This window comes from Scomber scombrus, chromosome 8, assembly GCF_963691925.1.
Source record: "Scomber scombrus chromosome 8, fScoSco1.1, whole genome shotgun sequence".
NCBI lineage: Eukaryota > Metazoa > Chordata > Actinopteri > Scombriformes > Scombridae > Scomber > Scomber scombrus.
In genome coordinates, this window is record NC_084977.1 from 9,332,080 (window position 1) to 9,351,428 (window position 19,349).

Here is a 19,349-nt window from a genome sequence, read left to right on the forward strand (position 1 = left end):
TCACCATAAGGAGGTATGGCAGGCTTGTCAAGCTTTGAATTTCTCCACTAGCTGAAGCGATGTATCTATGAGTTTGGATGGTGTTTTTTAACTGTCTCCAAAATACATGAGTAAAAGTATAAAGAGTGGATAACACTGTGTGTTCTAGGCCAGCATTTCATGCAACATTACTTTTTAAGGTTACAGCAGGTTAAGTACAAAAAGCTCTATTCACAACTAAAACATAGACTGTGCAGTATTTTTTCATTGTGTGGGTGTGGGTCCCTGATACTACTATGTAAGTGTGTAGGCCAACATTTGGATTATTATTAGTTGTTACATAAAATGAGTGATAAATCTGCCATCATTGTCACAGTAAACTATATGACTGTGCCATATGAAATCTGACAGCTTGACAGGGCTTATTGAACAATAATGCCAAAGGAACCCTGTGGTGCCACTCATTCATCACATGCCCTCAGTCTACAGGACATTTATTGATGCTCACATGGCCAACCACCCTGGATGCTGTCTCAAATGTAACAGGCGTACCATTAACCTTCACATTTCGCAAGCAGCCTACAAATGGTGCTGACACTGGGATTTGGTTTTGCTTTGTTGTCCCTGAAACAAACAAGCAGAAAAAAAGATTCATGTTAGGGCTATTTCATGAATGCTGATATTTTTTGAAAGACATTGTTTTAAGTGTTTCATTCCTTACCTCCAATGTAAAGCGAATCCATAGTTGTTAAGTGTGTGGTGGATATGTAGTGGCCCTCTCTCTGGTCAGACACAGAGTCCACCGTTAGTTTGATAACTTTGTCTTCTTTTGACACTGAGGGAAAAGGGACAACGACACTGGAATTTAAGATTCCGTGATTCCTCAACACTCATGAAAGATTAAGTGTAATGTCAGCATGCATACCTGTAATCATGTGAAACTTTCCATCACAGAGGCTTTCAAGAGGAGTCACTGAGACTTTGACAGCCCTGTTACCATCATTCACTTTGACACCCACCTGGTAAAAGATGGCAGTGTCACTAAACATATTGTCATGGTTATTTCATGGCGTTTTTCTTTTGAATTACTGCCTGATCAGATGTCACCATGCAGAGTTAAAGGTTACCTTGCTGTCCATTAAGAACACATCAAGGCTGGCCTTTTCATTTTTAACATGGAAGAGGAGACCTGTCAGGTGTTGAGGACGCAGCTCAAAAGCTAACACAAACTGAGAGCCAACAGTAAAGTAATTATCTAGAAGAGAAATATTCATCATTAGATTTGTGGTCAGTGCTTATTGTAACTTGAATTCATGCATTGACAACAGGGAAATAAAACAACACGAGGAAACATTCAATACAACATCAAACCTAAGATGATGTGACCGCCACTGAAGTATGTCCCCATCTCTGTGAATCCATCAAGGCAGGGTGAAGCTTCGTGGCTCACCCCAGGTTTCCCAACAGTGTCATCATATAATTTAAAATTCCGTATACAACCAATAATACTCTCCCTGGGAATGCTGTGTCTCTGTGTGAAAATGAGAAGAAGAGATGGTGGTCACTTTAAACAATGTGACATAGATGTTAAATAAAATGTCCCACAATGATGAGGTTTGATACAAACCTTTGGGATTTTGCTCAGCGGATCACCTCCCAGATACACAGGGTTGTACAGATCTAAGGTCGATCCATCATTGTTGGGCAAAAGACCATCAGCCACACGTGTTCCATCAACCAGCAGATGAAAAGTATTCATCTCCACACTGAGCTCAATCTGCACACACACAGACAAACTGTCAACACAAGTCATCTGCCTAATGACTTTATCCAGATGTTAGGTCATTATTACTGTGATCTACAGAAGACTGAAACAATATGATTGTATGTGTTGTTGGCACAAAATGTGGCGTGACCTAGCGAATGGTAAATTACTTTGTGCCACTCCCCATCGTTGCTCCTCCTTTTGTGGTAGATGGTTCTGTTATCACCGAGGGTCAACTTGATCTTGCCATTAGATATGTATAGAGCCACCACAGGGATGACTCCTCTCCCTAACACGTGGAGAAGCAGCCCTTTGGAGGACTTGGTCTTGACTTCTAGAGAGAAGTGAGGCCTGAGACACACGAGAGTACAACAGTGAGGTTTCTCTTTTATTGTTTGAGTGAATGAATAAATTGATGGATGGGTGGATGGATGAGTAACTGGCTTACAAAACAATGAATGGAGGTTTTCATAAGACACAATAGCCAAAGGGAAGCCAAACCAAAGCAACCCACCTGATGAGGGGGCAATTAGTGGCTATTTGTAAGACTAGTGGAATAAGATAAGCAAGGATGGCGGATGGACAACTGAGCAGGTCATGGCATTCGGATGAAACTGCCAATCATGCTAGTTGGGCCTGCCATTGTAGGTTAGCCAAAGCATAAAGCCTCGTCAAGCCTACAAGGACCTTCTCTTTGCTTAAGGTGAGGGTAGGACTTAAGTACATTAAAATACATGAGGTTTGGGTTAGAGGAATGTGTTATATTTCAGCTCTGTAGATTTATGATAGCACTAGCTGACACCCGCTGCAAGGCCTAATGATCAGTCAAAACATCTCTCGATATTAGTATGGGCTTCTATGCCAATTTCTGGCATATTTGACTGTGTTTATTGATACATGTTCCCTATCCTCAGGAAAGAGTGTGATATTTTAGTGTTTGGTTTATATGTGTTTGGCTTTTTTACTGTCACTATCATGGATTTTTGGAGCCAGAAGTGATGAGAAGTGACCACTGACTGTATATAAATACAGAGATCAGTTAAAATGTTTTAAAAAATTGACAGGTGAAGTGAATAACATTGATTATCTTGTCAAAATGACACCTGTGACTGCTACTTCTTTTTGGAGCATGTGGGGTCACCCCTTGATGGCCATTGGAGAGAATGCAGGTTTAAGGCACTTCCGCATCGGTTTCACTTTTCCGACCCAGAACTACCCACTTATACATAACTACCATTACCTGTGATTAAGGTCTTCTCGTGGTAGAGTGTAACTGAGCCAGCTGTCTGCCTCAGAGAGCGCGTATCCATTATGGTGTGCTTGCTGGGCTCTACACTGGCTGACTGGCTGACTCAGGTCCTGAATTTGACACACAGCAGAGAAACTACATGCATTACAATCTAATTATAAAATCAATAGGATAATTATTGTGATGCTGTAGAAATAATGCTCACATTTTTGTGTTTCTTGGTCCTTTTTAACAAAGGTGTTGGATTGAGTCTGCACAGGCCAAGGACTACATTTTCCATTTTGGACAATGAGCTTAGATCAGCTGGTATAAAGCTCTGCTCTGACCTTTGTCAAATTAGAGATTTATAAAACATAAATTACTATTATTATAGGGGAGAAGGACATATATCAGCAATATTATAACAGCTGTACCATTAAAAATATTTCTAATGAGTCCAAACCTTGAATAAAGGTTAGCGATGCAGCCTTGGAATTTCTTTCCTTTCAAGTTTTGATCCATGGGACTGATATGGGGAGATAGTCCCTGAGTCACATTTTCATTATCAATGTTGAGCTCCAACCTGAGAAATGACAAGTTTAGTACTGTCCTGTATGTTTGGAAGGAAATATTGCTCATCATGGAAGTGTGAGCCTCGTTACGATAATTACCAGCACATTGTAATCAAGTAAAAGGTCCAAATATCATCAGATCTTACCCTGTTGGCCACCTCACTGCAGACAAGTAGTGCCAGCTCCCATCATTGTACCTTTTATCTGACTTCAAGGTATGATTATTACTACTAAATACTACAAAGCCATCAGACAGGGACAGCTGAAAGTTGTCGCCAGAGGTGGAGCCCTGTGGAAGATCAGATAATAATAATAGATACCGTCTTTATTTTTGATTCTCTTTCAAAGCTCAATTTAACTCATGCTGGATTTACCTGAGAGCTGTTCCTGAGAATGTCACCATGGTTGCCGTTGCTCCTGAAGCCCAAAGAGACTCGCCATTTGTTCCAGACAAACAGAGAATCAAGAGACAGAGCTGAATATAATGTAGCTGCACGAACACCCTACAGGAGCCAAAAAATACACCTGTATTAAATACCTACATCCAAAGGCATTCTCTCAATAACTTACTTTAAACATTTCTCTAATTAATGTAATAGATGTCTTGAGGCAGTGAGAGCAATCATAAAACTTGTTGATCTTTTTTTTTGTAGTTTACCAGTAGTGAGAGAGGACATCTAGCACTGACACCAATCGTCTTATTGTACTCAACGGCCTCCCCATCTGCATGCAGGTATTCTACACATCCTCTCAGCGGTGGAGCTGTGATGTTGTGTCTGAGATCCAAAAGCATAAATAGCATAAATAAATATTCAAAGGCTAATCTGGTGAACTAAAGCTGTGAATGCTGCATGTATCTGTTATGTTTACCTCTGTCTGAGCTGTGCCGGTAGACCCCCAATGTAATAACTTGTATAATTTGAGTGAATGTACTCTGTGCGTATCATTTGCTTGCCACAGTGGACCTCGAACTTGTCTGTCATTGTTATGATGATTGTAAACTGTACCTTCTGAGAGAAGAAACACACTTTCAGTAAAACGGACACAAAGCTTGCACTGTTTAATGTTCCATACGGAAAATGAACGTAAAAATTAAATCTAGAATTAATTTTAGATCATCTTACAATCAGAGACACTTTTTCATCACTCTTTTGAGGTGTGAGCACTTGGCCTGCTTGTTGTCCTTGAAGTATCAGGAGGCCTTGCTCCACAGACACACAGAAAAAAGACTCCTGTAATAGATAAAACACATTAACCGTCAAGTTCAATACCAAAGACACATGTAGTGTTTTTTGCTGATAATCTACTTGTGAATGAATGAGTTGTAATCAGTAAGTCTGACCGGTGCTTCTACAAATCTGTTTAAATCAGAAACATACTTCATTTCCAATGTAGAATAACAAGGCATTTGTTTCGTGGCTGTTTGTGGTGAATTTGAACATTCTTCTCCTTTTCTTGTCTGGCTGCTTCAAGAACACCATGCGGTAACCAGTCCCTTCATAATAATCAGACGTTGACTGGGGAACCCTACACAGATAAAGAATTATTTGACTGTTGTTAGTCATTGTAATGATACACATGTGTCAACATTGACAACTTTTTGAATGCTTACGTCACAGTCTGCTCCTTTGCATTTAAATTGACGGCATGCTTGTAGTTGAATAGGCAGACAGGATTGTTATTGATGTAGGAGAGTTTCATGGCTCCTTTGTACTTGGAGTAACGCAGCTCAACTGGAGGCTAAAAGAATCAAAACAAGAGGGACTGAATAACCAAACATATCTTCAAGAGATGAGTTACTGTCTACATCGTCATGATACCAAGCAACTAACTTTTCTTCTGCTGTTGTGCAATAAGTTCTGATTTGTTTGTGATTATTATATCCTCAAGAACAAAAGCTCCACACTTACAGGTATTTCAACACATTCTCATCACCATCCAGATGACTTTTTTGGTACTTCAGTGTGGAAGCCCAATAATGCCATTAAAAGAATATGAAAAGTTTAGACATGGTAAATAAGAAAAGTTAAATCTAGTCAAAATAGTGAAATAGTTAATTCTGAATTGCAGGCTCACAATTATGACAGTATATAGTAAGTCAAGATTATGAGAAAGAATTATGATATAGTCAATACATTTTTTAACATAAAACACACAATTACAGCACAGTATTAGTACTAGGTAGTCATTTTTGAGATACTAATTCATTATTTTTATCATGTCTAACCTTTCATACTTTTTTCCCTTTTTCTTAGTAAAAACAGGCTTCCACACTAATAAGACTTTCTCTTTCAAGGAAAAGTGGGGCTTATTTACAAGCTTGGTGTTTGCACCAAAAAAGCAATTACCACTGGTTATGTCCCTTTAAACCATTTTTTTCCTGTATGAAAACATGCAGACATAATTAAATAATAGTTACAGTAAAATCTTCAGGGTAGCCGCCCACGTAGAAAACCACACTGTCTGGATCCAGGTCGAGGACTCCAGCCGTTGAGTTTGAAAGGTTACGTTTTGTAGACTTTGGCAAATTGTCAGTTTGCTCTGATGGGAAGCTCCTAATGTTAACTTCAGCGTCTTGGTACACTCTGCAGGAGTTGTTGACACAAAGAAATAATTTACACTTCATAGAGGAGGAAATGGTAAGTGAGGTACTTTCCATAGTGACTTTCAAGTAGAAAATCCATGTTCATTGTTTAAACTCCAACATAATTTGTATGAACTACCTGTAGAACATAATCCTGTCAAAGTCAGAGGAATTCACATTGGAGGTTGTTGTTATTTGGCTGGTTTCCACTTGATGGACAACTCCACCCAACTTGTAGACACCAATCAAAACATTGCTTCTAATAGCCATCCCAATGTAGTCTCCAGAAGCCTGAAAATGAGAGAGGAGCAGGACAGACAAATTATAAATATTTAAAAAGATTCTGTCACTCATAATAACTTCACACTGATAGTGCTTGACAGGTATATAACAGACCAGATCTTTCATGATTTCGGTAGGAGTCACTCACATTCTTGTTGCCAAGGTAGAAAACAAAGTGGTTGGCATTTTTGTGTTTTTCCTGGCGTCGCTTTCGTCTGCTGTCGGCCTTGAAAGGATTGTTTTGATGAAGATTGAGAAGCAGATCAACAGCTGTAAATGCTTTTATGTCTTCAAGGTTTCTTGGAGGATGAAGCTCAATGTGACCCTTTCCATTGAAAGTGGTGGCAAAGGGGACCTGTGAGAAGATCAGTCAGGGTCAAGTGCTGTTTGTAACAATAGATTTGAGGGGGAATAAATTGGCCACTAGATGGCAGCAGAAACAAACTGTGAAAAAAGTTGATTAATGTGAATTGTTAGCAAACATTTGGCTAATCATTAGCATTAGCAGTCAGTGTGTTTTTCAGGTCACCAGGTAAATGTAAGTACAACAATGTACACTTGCTTTTGAGCTCAGGTTTTGGTTTCCACCAGCACCTGGGGGAAAATTGTATAGCCTTTTAGTGGCTAAATACTCCATCACCAGCTAGTCACTAAAATTGTCTATGTACTGTTTGGTGCAGACCTGACTGGATTAATGTACACGCTATGGGCCCCAGGGCAAAAATGTCTGTGTGTAGTTTGATAGAAAAAACAGCAATATAAACTAAAACTATTCAGGTCTTAAAACTGCATTTTTACACAGAGTCCTTCTTGCAGGTTCATGGTTGATATTGTACTTCAGTGGTGCAAATTCATAACAAATGTGATTAATCACATGATGTCAGTGGCCCTTAGGCTGCTGCCTGCTTTGCCCAGACCTAGCTTTGGGTGTAGAGCTGGTAACATACATTGGAATATTAGAGGGGTTTTTTTTCATTGAAAACAGCTGCTGCTCATATGAGACTAGTGAGACTGAAACAATGAGCTAAAAGAAGCTAAAATGCTCTGCAGAGAACTCTCTGTGGATTTGTCAATACCAGCAACATATACAAGTAGTCATTTGAAAAATTGTTTATATAAAAATACTGATTATAGCTTGTTTAAATCATACCCATCAGACAAGAACAACTCATTAAAATGAAATACTTTACCCTATTAACTAAGGTTCTTGTCTCCTCTATCAGATCCTTAATTTGCCTAATGCTTTCTGTCATGTTGGCATCAGGATGCAACGTCCTACTGAGATCCTTAACTTGTGTGAGGTTATGTTTCAACATGGAGAGGGCTGTGTCCAAGTTATTCACTGAAACAGAGGAAGAAAATGAACATAAATCAAACAAGGTGACATTCAATGAATCACTACAAAGAAATGAAAAATTTAGTGTTATAGTTTATGTCATTGATTGTTTTCTATCTTTAAATACTTACAGGCCTGGTCTGTATCATTTAATATATTACTTTTATTCACTCCGACATTGGTAATATTTTTGAGTTCCTCGCTGATATTCTTCAGCCTTTCCATTATATTACTGACAGTGTAGTTAGAAGCAGATGCAGCTGTTTTCGCGGACTGAATTAGATCTTCTGTGTCATCTGAAATCAAAAGAACAATTTAATCTACTGTGATGCAGGTACAGTGCATAATCTGAAATGTCATCAACCACCAACTTCTTTTGATCTTTTTGAGGTCATCTATGACTGCTGATATCTCCGTTGTCAGTGATTCTCCTTTTTCCTTTTGCGTATTCACACGGTCTTTGTGGGTGTTCACTGTATCTGAAAGCACTGTTTAAAAAAGGAATTTTTGCCAGAAATGGGGGGGGGGGGGGATCATTATTGAGCATTCAAACTTAATATAATTCAACTAAATGTTTACAAATGATGCTTTTTACACACTTGTAAGGTCAGTCTGAGTCTTGTTGGCTTCTGTCTGTAAACGGGATGAATTATCTTTGAGACCTTCCGCTCTGTTGGCCAGATCTTCCTCCTTCACATCCTAATTTAAAGTATCAGAATCCTATTCATATTTTTGATAAACATTACTGTTACTGAACATTCTGTTTTTTTCATCCATCATTACTACTAGCACCTGAGTTACCTTTGAGGCTCTCTCAGCAGCCTCCCTGGACTGATTTGCTGCCCTCTCCACCTCTTCAATGGCATTTATGATAATGTTGTTAACACCTGTATGCAGGAGAGGCGGCAGGCTGGTTCTGTTGGTGGCACTATGAAGCAATCTGTAAAAACATCGCATGATGTATTAAAGTCAACATATAGACTGTATATCCATTTTTTAAATTTCTCCTACTTCACATCACTGGTGGAAGAAGATATTTTACTTTTGTACTGTGTTTAATGTATCAATATATAACTTATATTACTTACCTACTTAAGTAAAAGCAAAAATCAACAAAATGTACTGAAAGTGTCATGTAGCCCCTATTACTGATATATTGTTATGTATGACATTATTGATGTTAATACTGATGAATCAGAACATAAGCAGCATTAACTGTTGAAGCCAGTTGAGGTTTTAATGATTTATATAAAGTTAGGCATTTTAGGCCAGTGGTTTCCAACCAAGGGGTCAGGCCCCTCAAAGACTACAAGATAAATCTATTAACAAATTTGGTTGTTTTTTTTTTACCTTTTTCTAATATTTTGCTTTTATTTATTGCTGTATGGATACATTAACTGTTTGTTTGCTCTCAGTGTTATTAAAATGAAACCATCTCAGTAGTCCAAGCGGTAAATGTCCCCTGGTTGGAACTACTCACAAAACAGCTCATATGTCTGCTCAAATTAATAAAAACACTGTTTTTGTTTTTCTGAAAGGGGTCATGAGCATTCAATGTTGGATATCACTGGTTTAATCATGAACTATGAATTTTATTTTATCATCAAATGTTTTTTCATGTAAACTCTTCTGAGATCTGAGAAGTAACCAGTATTTCTCTCTTAAATGTGGTGGAGTAGATATACAAAGTAGCACAATATGGAAATACTCAGGTAAAGCACAGTACATGAGGAAATGGTACTCACTGTTCAAATTCTGTTGCCTGTCTGTCGAGCTCCTCTGCATGCTCCTCAGCCTCAAGTACAATATCTATCTTCATTTGGAGGATGTTGTTTAACTTCTTAAAGAGCTCCTGCTTTCCACCATCTACCTGAGCTGCATGCTTTTCAAATTCCTGCAATTTACATACAATAAACTAATTTTGCACTGTCCATAACTAACAGGAATCATCTTGGGGAAAAAATGCCTGCTTACTTTTTTCATTTCCTCGAGCGTTAATAAGATGTCTGTAATATTCTTAAGTAGGTCTGTAGTCATATCAGTTTCCAGCGGAGTGTCAAGATGCTGGCAAAATGGCACATTGAGAGGTTAAAACATCAGTAAGACACCACAAAGTGTTCTTTTGCACATCAGAAATGTATTATAATACTAGTGCTGTGTTTGACATTACCGGCAGATGTTGTAGAGCTGTACCACTCTTTATATTAAGGTCCTTTGCCCTCCTGACTGCATCCTCTGCATCTGACATCAACTCAGCCAGATCCCTCAGAGAGGAGTTTGAGGCCATCAGAGAGGCTGCAATCTTATTCAGTACTGGCTGGTTTGTTTCCGTAAGAACTGTCATGTTTATTAAGTCCAATACTGAGGAGAACACACAGATTTATGATTATACATGTTGAGGAAATTTCATTTGTTACACTAATATTAATGTTGTATATCGTAATTATTAGATATCAGCCAATTAGTGTCATTTATTTCTGATATAATTAAGGTTCCTGAACAGCCAGAGCTGCATATAGCTAGCAGCTGTTTAGCTTAGTTTAGCATAAAGAGTGTAAACAGAAGAGAACTGCTAACCTGGCTTTGTCCAAAAGTTCTGAAATCCTCCTACCAGCATCCATAAAGCTAAAAAATGAATACAATATAACTTACTGCCTTACTGTAATCTCCACTGGATTCTTGGAAAGTAACAAGGAGATGAGACATACAGAAGTATAATAAAATCAGGCGTGTTTTGTTTTTTCTTTTTTTCTTTAACATGTTAGTTAGTGACTTTTTAAGTTGCTGGTTGCTGGAGTTGAGTTTGTTTGGGGGTTTTTTGGGGTTTTTTTGGATGGACTTTCTAGAGATGCTTCTTCCTTCTCTTTCCAGTCTTTATGCTAAAATAAGCTAACTTCACCTGGCTGTAACTGCATAATTAGTGCATAGACACAGGACACTGCAAGAAAGCAAACAAGCACATTTCCAAAAAATGTTGAACCATTACCCTAAAATAACATGAACTCATTAATGAAAAACCTAAGACAATTTGTCATTTTTATATACGCATTTGACTTATAGTATTGATAATAGCTTTTAGAAACTCATTTGAGTTAGACTAAAATAAGCTAAGGAGGGCTTGTTGTCTTTCATCTGTATTTTGGTCAATGTTAAGTGCATAGAAAGCTCTTGGTTTGGGGGTTCAAAATCAAAGAGATGTTTTACTTTTATTTGCCTGCCTTTGTGAAAGGTACAGAATAGGTTGCTTCCAAATTAGCTGTAAAACAGCTAATACAAGAATTTCCAACTACTTTGTACATATACAGAACATAATCTCAATGCCTGAGAGTTACAAACAAATAGTCACATAAAAATCTCTCACATTTGTGTGCCTCCTTTTGCTCACTGCCAGCTTTGTCTTTCTGAGCAGCGCAGTCTCTCTTTCTCATTTCCTTCACAATGTATTCAGCCTCCTCCATCATCCGGACCATTTCATCTTTGGTGAAGGGATCTTTAGGTTTCATCTCAGCTTGCTGCTTTATCAAATCTGACAAACCACAATAACAGGGACACTGTTGCTGAAACTCAATGTTACACAACCAAAGTGACTTACCTTAACAAAACCCAGGTCTTTGGCATGAGTGGCGGACAAAGGTCTACTAGTAAAAAATGTTAACATTTTTGATTAATTCTGTTAATGTGAGATTGATATTTCACACAACTTTCCATAAAATTTTAGGAAACTCTCAAAGACAATCTACAGGACAGTGGTGTCACCTCACCAATGTAAATAAATGTATTCCTGTTTAACTGATGTACAGTACCTTGTATTGTTATGAGGAGAGCTTTTGCTTCAAAGAAAAGATCCTCTGCTTTCAGCTTTGTTCCATCCACACTCTGAATGACAGTCTCCAGATCTGATGAAGTTTTAAGAGTCTGGAAAAATTTATGATCATTTTGAAACATTGTCAAGGCTTATAATGTGCATCCAGATCAGTATCTGTAAATAAAACTCAGCAGCAGGGTAGCATAGTTTTATGGTTTGTCTTTTTCTGACATACAGCATCTTATGTCTATCTGATATGATGTAATCATTTTATAAAAATGCCACCTGCAGTATTCAAACAATAATTTACATTCTGCAGTTTAGGAGGATAATTAACAAACTGCAATTATCCTCCTAAACTCCTTTAGTTTCAGTTTGATTAACAAAGGAAAACTCTCTTCAGGTACCGTGTTAGTCAGCTGATTCATGTTGTGTCTGATATCATTCACATCCACTTCCAGCTGTTCAACCTTTGGAACCAGACGTCTCACAGCAGTGATATACTTCTCAACCAGAATCTGCAAAACAGCAGAGATGGAGAAGTTCTCTGAACACAGAGAAACATTATCATGTGCTACAGATATAACAGGGGTTGTGATCAACTTTTAGACAAACATAGCTTAAAAGTGTCTTCAAGTTTATGTCATAACTGCACATAAAGTTACAGATACCTGCATGGACTCTACCTTGGTTTCAAAGATGTTTGTCTCCAGATTGTTAATCCAGTGGGGTGAACTAGGGTTGTTGATGTTCTGCAGCTTTTGCTTAAGCACAGACAGGACATCATCCATCTTCTCCAAGTCACCCAGTAAACTTTGACTGCAGATGTCACATCCTGTCAGTAAATACAAGGAGAAGATGAAATACAAGATCTTGTTAGTTATCAGTATGAACTACAGCTCTGATGATGGTGAGAGCTGTTTTTTTCTTTCTTTTAAGTTACTCTTCATGTAAAACATTAATATAAGAACAATTTTCAACAGAAACTCACCATGGCAGCAATCACCCGTGCTGCAGTCATCAGATATGATGCACTCTAGTTAAAGGAAAGCATATTAAATGGTAGTAAAAGGACCAGTGTGTAGGATTTAGTGGCATCTAGTGGTGAGGTTGCAGATTGCAACCAAATAATTTCCCCTATCTGTAGAAGAGGAACGATATTGATACAGTACATAAAGAGCCCCCTTCTAAGGTAGTGAAATACCTTGGAATAATTGTGTTTTCAATTACCCAGGTATTGAAAACATAAGTATTCTTACTGTAATGGGATTATACACAGAATTTTCCATTTATGCCAAGTCCATTCAGCTAGATGCCCCTAAATTCTACAAACCGCACCTTTAAGGAAATTGATGAAAAAACATTAAGTATATTTAACTGTAACCTATTTCTATTGGACATTTGTTGGTCAAAATGTGTGTGAAAATGAATACTTACCTCCAGTCATAGAATCACAAGTGTTCCAGGTGTCATGCTTGCAGCTGCAGGGCTTGCAGCTGCCTCCATACACCATTGGATTGCCATAGTAACCAGATGCACATCTGAAAGGGGAAAAAAAGTTTTTATACTTTTAATGAGAACTACATATTCATATAATTCATGAGCCTTGCATTGAGCAGGGGAAACAATTGGGAAAGTAGGGATTAGACTACAATTTTTGTTGCAATAATAATCATAATCTTGATCGAAATAATATTTATTTTGTTAGGTGTTACTTCTTGAATAGTAAACAGACCTCTCACATCTGGCTCCATCGTAACCCTGTTTGCAAAAACATTGAACCACTCCTGAGCCGACGTCTCGACAGGCCCACGCTACACTAAAAAAAAAATCATATTAATGTAAAAAAAAATAATAATAATTTGTGCTTGGTTGAGCTAAAACTGCTCTGTAGAGGCAGAATAGGTAAAAAGCATACTCACTTGTTCCATGTAAAGGGGCATGGACAGGCACGGCAGGTCACGTGGTCTGCGTTTCCATAGTAACCCTCTTTACATCGTTCACAGTGGTCCCCGGTGGTGTCAAACCTACAGTTCTAGGGGTCATTAAAATGGAAAATAACATGTTTTGGCATCTTGTTTGGCAATGCACTCACAATTGCACCAACATTAAAGTTTGCTGTAAATCAACCACTGAACATGATTCATTTTCGTTTTCTGTTTGTTTGTGTGTGTGTGTGTGTGTGTGTGTGTGTGTGTGTGTGTGTGTGTGTGTGTATGTGTGTGTGTGTGTGTGTGTGTGTCAACACTGACCACACAGTTCCCCGTATGCTTATCACACTCATTAGAGAGTGCATTAGAGAATGCACTCACAATTGCACTAACATTAAAGTGTGCTGTAAATCAACCACTGAACATGAGTCATTTTCGTTTTCTGTTTGTTTGTGTGTGTGTGTGTGTTTGTGTGTGTGTGTGTGTGTGTGTGTGTGTGTGTGTGTGTGTGTGTGTGTGTGTGTGTGTGTGTGTGTGTGTGTGTGTGTGTGTGTGTGTGTGTGTGTGTGTGTGTGTGTGTGTGTCAACACTGACCACACAGTTCCCCGTATGCTTATCACACTCATTAGAGAGTCCATTGCAGCTGCATGGTACACACTGACCCCAGTCTGATCCAGTCCACTGTCTGTAGAAGCCTGAGCCGCACTCCTGTAAGTGTGGATACAGAGAGCTGAACATAAGACTGTGGGACAATAAACACAAGCAAACACTCCACCACCACTGACCTGGACAGGAGGAATCCATTAACACAATGTAATCAACTACAACAAATATGTGAATTTAATCTGTTGTACTACATACAGTATCATATACATTTGTCATTCTGAAAATACACTCTGCTGTTCAGAGTTGTAAATCAAGATGTGGCATGGAGCCAGAGAGAACACGTGCGCTAATATACTGATATACACATTGAAAGGAGTGCACGTTGTAAAGGGACATATACTGTACAAGGACATACACGCCATTATGTTCTCTTGAGTATCAGTGTTTGAGATTAGGAGGGTTTTATTGCTGAGACATAATGATATTTAATATTTCTATTCCACAAAGATTCCTGATTGTGATGCATCTTTTTTTACTTGTATCAGAATAAAGAACTTTTTGAAAAGGGTCAGATAGGAGGTGAGAACAATTTCAAGTATACTCTATCTGATTAATTTATCTTGTTTAGCATCACAGCCTGCAACATAATGTCCCCACTGACAAAAAGTGGTAAACAAATATAAGTACAAAAACCACAACAGGCTCTCAAAAAGAGCTGCATTACCTGAGGGATAGCAGGTGCTGCCTGGTCGTCGAAGGAAGAATCACAGCTGTGTGGTGCCTGATGGATTTGTGGGAGTCTGTCATGACTACTCTCATGCCTCTGAGTAGAAGGACAAACTGCAGCAAAGCAGAGCAAAAACAACCTAACTATACCGCAAAGCAAAAATGTATTCCGCTGCATTATGAGCTATTCAATGAGCCATTTGACTTTAGCAGTAGCAATAATCTGACGAGCTCCTCCTCACAGGTATACAGATCAGCAAGTGAACCTTTGAGCTTTTTATGTGAGAAACATGCAGACAAGCTAGACTGTGGGAAAGTGAGACAGTGTGAATAAGTGTAGGTTAATAGGCTCAAAGTAGGCGTAATAGGCATTTGGTTCAAAGTTCATTGAGGTGCGGTTGCACTCTGAGACAAGGCAGTGAAACAAAAAATGTGAATTATCTTTGAATAATTAGACAGGGTGGCAAATACACAGAAGAACCACACAGACAAAAAATGAAACATTAAGTTGTCAGCTTTTTTTATTGTGTTAAACAAGTTGTACTGTAACAAAAAAAATCTAAATTTTTCAGTCAGAAGATATAACACAATAGTTCAAACAAACAGTGGCCAACATTGCTCGATGAGTACCTTACCGTTTAGTCTTTTATTTGTTCAAAATACAAGCTGTGTACCCTGATTTACTGTATTTGGTATAGTCACTGCAATAATAAAATAATAAATATTACCCATTTGTTAAAGCTATACTTTGTAACATTTGTTGAACAGTGGTCACTGTTGCTACAGATGACTGTAAAACTAGTTGTGATACGGGGCAATTGTAACAACTCCAATGGCACCAATTAGAGAGAGACAGAGCCATGAAACTCATTACATATTTGATCTTTGGTTATGCCTCTCTGCTTATCTATGAACTTGGATCTGTCTAGTTTCTGTCTAGTTTCACATTTGTCAAACGTTAGTTAGCTCTGTTGTTTGTAGTTGGCAGGGTAGCTTGTGTCATGGGTGGTACGATTGGAGGCAAGACACCATTGTATTACATTATTAGAAACTGTAGTGGAAGTAAATAATCAGTGAATTGACTTTAGATCATATTGTCTATCATACAGCAATATTTATTTAAAGTTTGATAACATTAGCTAACATTAGCCACCATAAGATACTGGTCATAACAGTAGAAAAACTAGCATAGCTGGTAATTAATGCAACAGTGCATTTTATTGCTAATGAATTTGACTTTTTATCTTTAAGTGGAACAATATGTTACTAACTACATAGTTTTACATAGTCCAACAAAAGGTAAAGGTTTCTATATTGGGTGAGTTTGACCAATCAAAAAATAAATAAATAAATAAACATTTTGCAAGCTAAATAAATATCTACCCACAGAGGCTTGTGTGTAAACTACATCCCTGAGAGCAGCAATGTGTTCACCTTAAAATGCTGATTTGAGTATTTGCACAAAACATTATCAACAGTGTCAGAAATGTTCAGCAGAGACAATCAAAAAGAAAATATGGATGGCAGGAGTACTTCAGAGGTGACACGGGCTGTGTGAGCAGTGACTGATGTTTTCTGGAGCCCCTTCAGCACTCCAGTGGAAAAAGCACAGCATTAACACTCAACTCTGAAGCATCTTGTCAGAATCACAGAATAGGGTACAAGGCGTAGCTTGCAATGCCACAAGTGTTTGTGCCATCCCGGACCATTCGCATGAAGCCACCTTCACCCCAGCTGGTACCCCAACTAGGAAGGAAAACAGAAATTTGTGTTAAAATAGAAAACGTGTACGGATGGTATATAATACAAACAGAATGATTTATAATCTGACCTGTTTTTGATGATCCAGTAGTCTTGGCCTCCTTCAGAGCCATAGCCAACCAGCAGCACTGCGTGACTCAGATTGTTGGGGTTACAGTCGGGCTCATCATATATTCCTGTAAGAGAAATTTGAGACCTAACTTAACTGATTTTTTTGGCCACTTGAGGGTGCCAGAAACAAAATGGACACATTGTCACCTTTTAAGTTGATATTGTGAACAAAATGTGGGTTATTTACATGCCCAGCAGACACAGAGCAACATTAGGAGTTATATATGTGTTCATCTGGTGTAAGTACAGCATTGACTCTCCTTTTAGCTTTCTTTAGATGTTAAATGCTGAATTAAGATCACTTGCTTGTTGTTGTTGTTGTTGTTGTTGTTGTTGTTGTTGTGTGTGTGTGTGTGTGTGTGTGTGTGTGTGTGTGTGTGTGTGTGTGTGTGTGTGTGTGTGTGTGTGTGTGTGTGTGTGTGTGTGTGTGTGTGTGTGTGTGTGTGTGTGTGTGTGTGTATGTGTGCGCGCGCTATTTGGTGCTGGGCAGTTAGTGTACAGTGGGTTTATCAGAAACTTCTCACTGAAAGCAGCCACCTTGGGCATTACATTTTAAATTCAAGCATCTACCAATCCAATAATTGTAGACAGGGGTTATTTTAGGACAATTAACCTGAACTGTAGAACAGGAAGCTTGCATGATTTGCATCAATGGCTACTGTAATTGGCCCAATAGATGCCACAGCATCAGCCAGAGCCTGCTCATCTCCTTTGGGTATGAACCTGTAGTCTTTAATATGGGCAACCGAAAGTCTGCTGTTGAAAAAACAAGGCTGGTTATCCTGTGGAGAGAAATACAGAAGTAAATGTTAGAAATCGGCTGGATACAGAATAATTCGCAGTTTTAACTGTTGTAACAGGCAGTCAGCAGATTGAGCCTTACCAATGAGGTGTATGGGTAGGTGCGTGTCGACTGCAGCCCATTGTTCACCACGTAGTCATAGGCATTGGCCATCCAGGCACCACTGCAGCCATATGTACCATAAGATCTGGAGCAGTCCACCAGGTTTTGCTCACTTAAGGATATAAGCTGACCTGTCCTCTTGTATAGTTGTCCCTCTATAGCTCCTGTTGTGCTGAAGGCCCAGCATGAGCCACAGTAACCCTGAGAAGAACATTTAAACATAGATTGGAAGGTGTTAGTGATTCCGTTTATTTCAAACCAACAAAAATGAATTTAGGAGTGTCTTACCTGATCTTTCACCTCAGTGACATAACCCAAGTTCCTGTAGTCGATAAACCAAGAGTCAAACTTCCTAGCATTGTCACGCAACCTTCGGGCTGAGACGGCCTTCCCTCTCTTCACGTACTGTGCGTTTATCAGGGCACCTTGCAAAACTTGGTATTCTTGTGTTGTCTACATATGGAGAGCATAAAGCAGGTTTTTTTCCCCAATAATTAATGTTACTTATATCTGTGATGATATTTTAAGAAAATGTAAACAGAGTTATTCCTTATTTAAGAAGCTAAACCTTTATACACAACTTACCAGGTCTCCATATTTGTTCATGGCCATAGTAAATGGCCTCATGCCCATTAAAAACCCCTGATTATTGTCTTCAATTAGTCGCTTGTTGTCCTCCCAGATGACCTTCCTTTCAATCTCCTCCTACACAATAACACAAAATCAAAGAAAAAATTCACATGAATCAGGACACATGTGCACTTACACTTGGTACTTGCATTTGAGACTTGTCTCACCCTTTTATCATAAGCTACGCTATGACTGTCTTTCCAGATATCCCACTCAGTCAGTATCGCCTCATCTGAGTCTGATGCAACGTGCTGCGGGCCACACAGCAGGAGAGAGAGCAGCATGGCTCTCAGCAGGAAGCCGGCCTTCTGAACTACAAGTATGTACAAGTACAAGAACATCACAGTATAGTCACACCTTTTGACCAAGCAACAAGTTGAAACATTGAGAAAAAAGGCAATTTTTACAGTTTGGTTGAGCTGAACATAACAGAGAAGAAGCTCCTAATTGACCCTAATTGTTGTGTAGTTAGCAGCATAATGACAGCATAATCTTTTTTGACAGCTACATTTTATCTTTCATTGATAAGCTCTTCAAAATCCAAAATATATTATTTTTAGCTAGGTGAATGTCAGCCCTTCTAGGATGAACTTGATTATTTATTTCTATAAATAAATGGTGGTTATGTTAAATGAGACTTTGTCTATCTACTGTAAAAATGTTAGTAACAATATATTAATTTCCACAGTTGCATTGCAGAACCGGTTTCTTATGGACCTCTGTAGAAAAACATATTTGAAGAGGCTATGGTAAAAAGAAAAACTGTTGAGGAGCAATGATCTTGCTTGTTAATACTCCTAAAAAAAACATTATGTGCATGTATTACAGACAGAAAGAACAGAAAGTAGCAAACAACTTAAGTCTCTAATGAGCAAATTAGTGTAAAAAGGCAAATAAGGTATTGTGTAGTGACAATTAATTGACACCTACACAAACTTCATTGTGTCGCAGCCTCCTGATAGGCACACTCTCACTGTTTAGTTGTTATAACTTTGAATATGTCCATAAATAAAAAGCCTTGCAGCTTACCTGTGTGGATGTGAGTCTGTGTTGTTCCCATGTTGAGTAAGAGTGACTTGGGTCGGCAATAAAGCAACAGACATGCTGACAACCATCCTTATATAGCTTT

The 19,349-nt window shown here is 38.5% G+C and overlaps 3 protein-coding genes across 3 annotated transcripts; all 3 read right to left on the reverse strand.

Moving 5' to 3' along the window:
• Positions 1-457: 457 nt before the first annotated feature.
• Positions 458-1,512, reverse strand: LOC133984760 (laminin subunit alpha-4-like). Its single transcript, XM_062424227.1, has 5 exons — positions 1,351-1,512; positions 1,107-1,234; positions 905-998; positions 701-814; positions 458-603 (listed from the first exon to the last, which is right to left on the reverse strand). Exons 1-5 carry the CDS (start codon positions 1,385-1,387, stop codon positions 458-460), a joined length of 519 nt encoding a protein of 172 aa, XP_062280211.1. The 5' UTR covers positions 1,388-1,512.
• A 1,817-nt stretch (positions 1,513-3,329) lies between these two features.
• Positions 3,330-12,342, reverse strand: LOC133984761 (laminin subunit alpha-3-like). Its single transcript, XM_062424228.1, has 24 exons — positions 12,223-12,342; positions 11,959-12,069; positions 11,550-11,661; positions 11,108-11,272; positions 9,917-10,107; positions 9,721-9,810; positions 9,492-9,640; positions 8,548-8,686; positions 8,346-8,445; positions 8,118-8,234; positions 7,878-8,042; positions 7,601-7,752; positions 6,559-6,765; positions 6,268-6,419; positions 5,964-6,129; positions 5,157-5,284; positions 4,924-5,071; positions 4,669-4,776; positions 4,415-4,554; positions 4,203-4,320; positions 3,919-4,047; positions 3,691-3,833; positions 3,436-3,555; positions 3,330-3,354 (listed from the first exon to the last, which is right to left on the reverse strand). Exons 1-24 carry the CDS (start codon positions 12,340-12,342, stop codon positions 3,330-3,332), a joined length of 3,195 nt encoding a protein of 1,064 aa, XP_062280212.1.
• A 4,118-nt stretch (positions 12,343-16,460) lies between these two features.
• cts12 (cathepsin 12) lies at positions 16,461-19,280 on the reverse strand. The gene is made up of 8 exons (XM_062424230.1): positions 19,250-19,280; positions 18,388-18,533; positions 18,176-18,295; positions 17,879-18,043; positions 17,570-17,791; positions 17,300-17,468; positions 16,646-16,751; positions 16,461-16,560 (listed from the first exon to the last, which is right to left on the reverse strand). The coding sequence occupies exons 1-8, from the start codon at positions 19,278-19,280 to the stop codon at positions 16,461-16,463; spliced, it is 1,059 nt and encodes a 352-aa protein (XP_062280214.1).
• Positions 19,281-19,349: the final 69 nt, after the last annotated feature.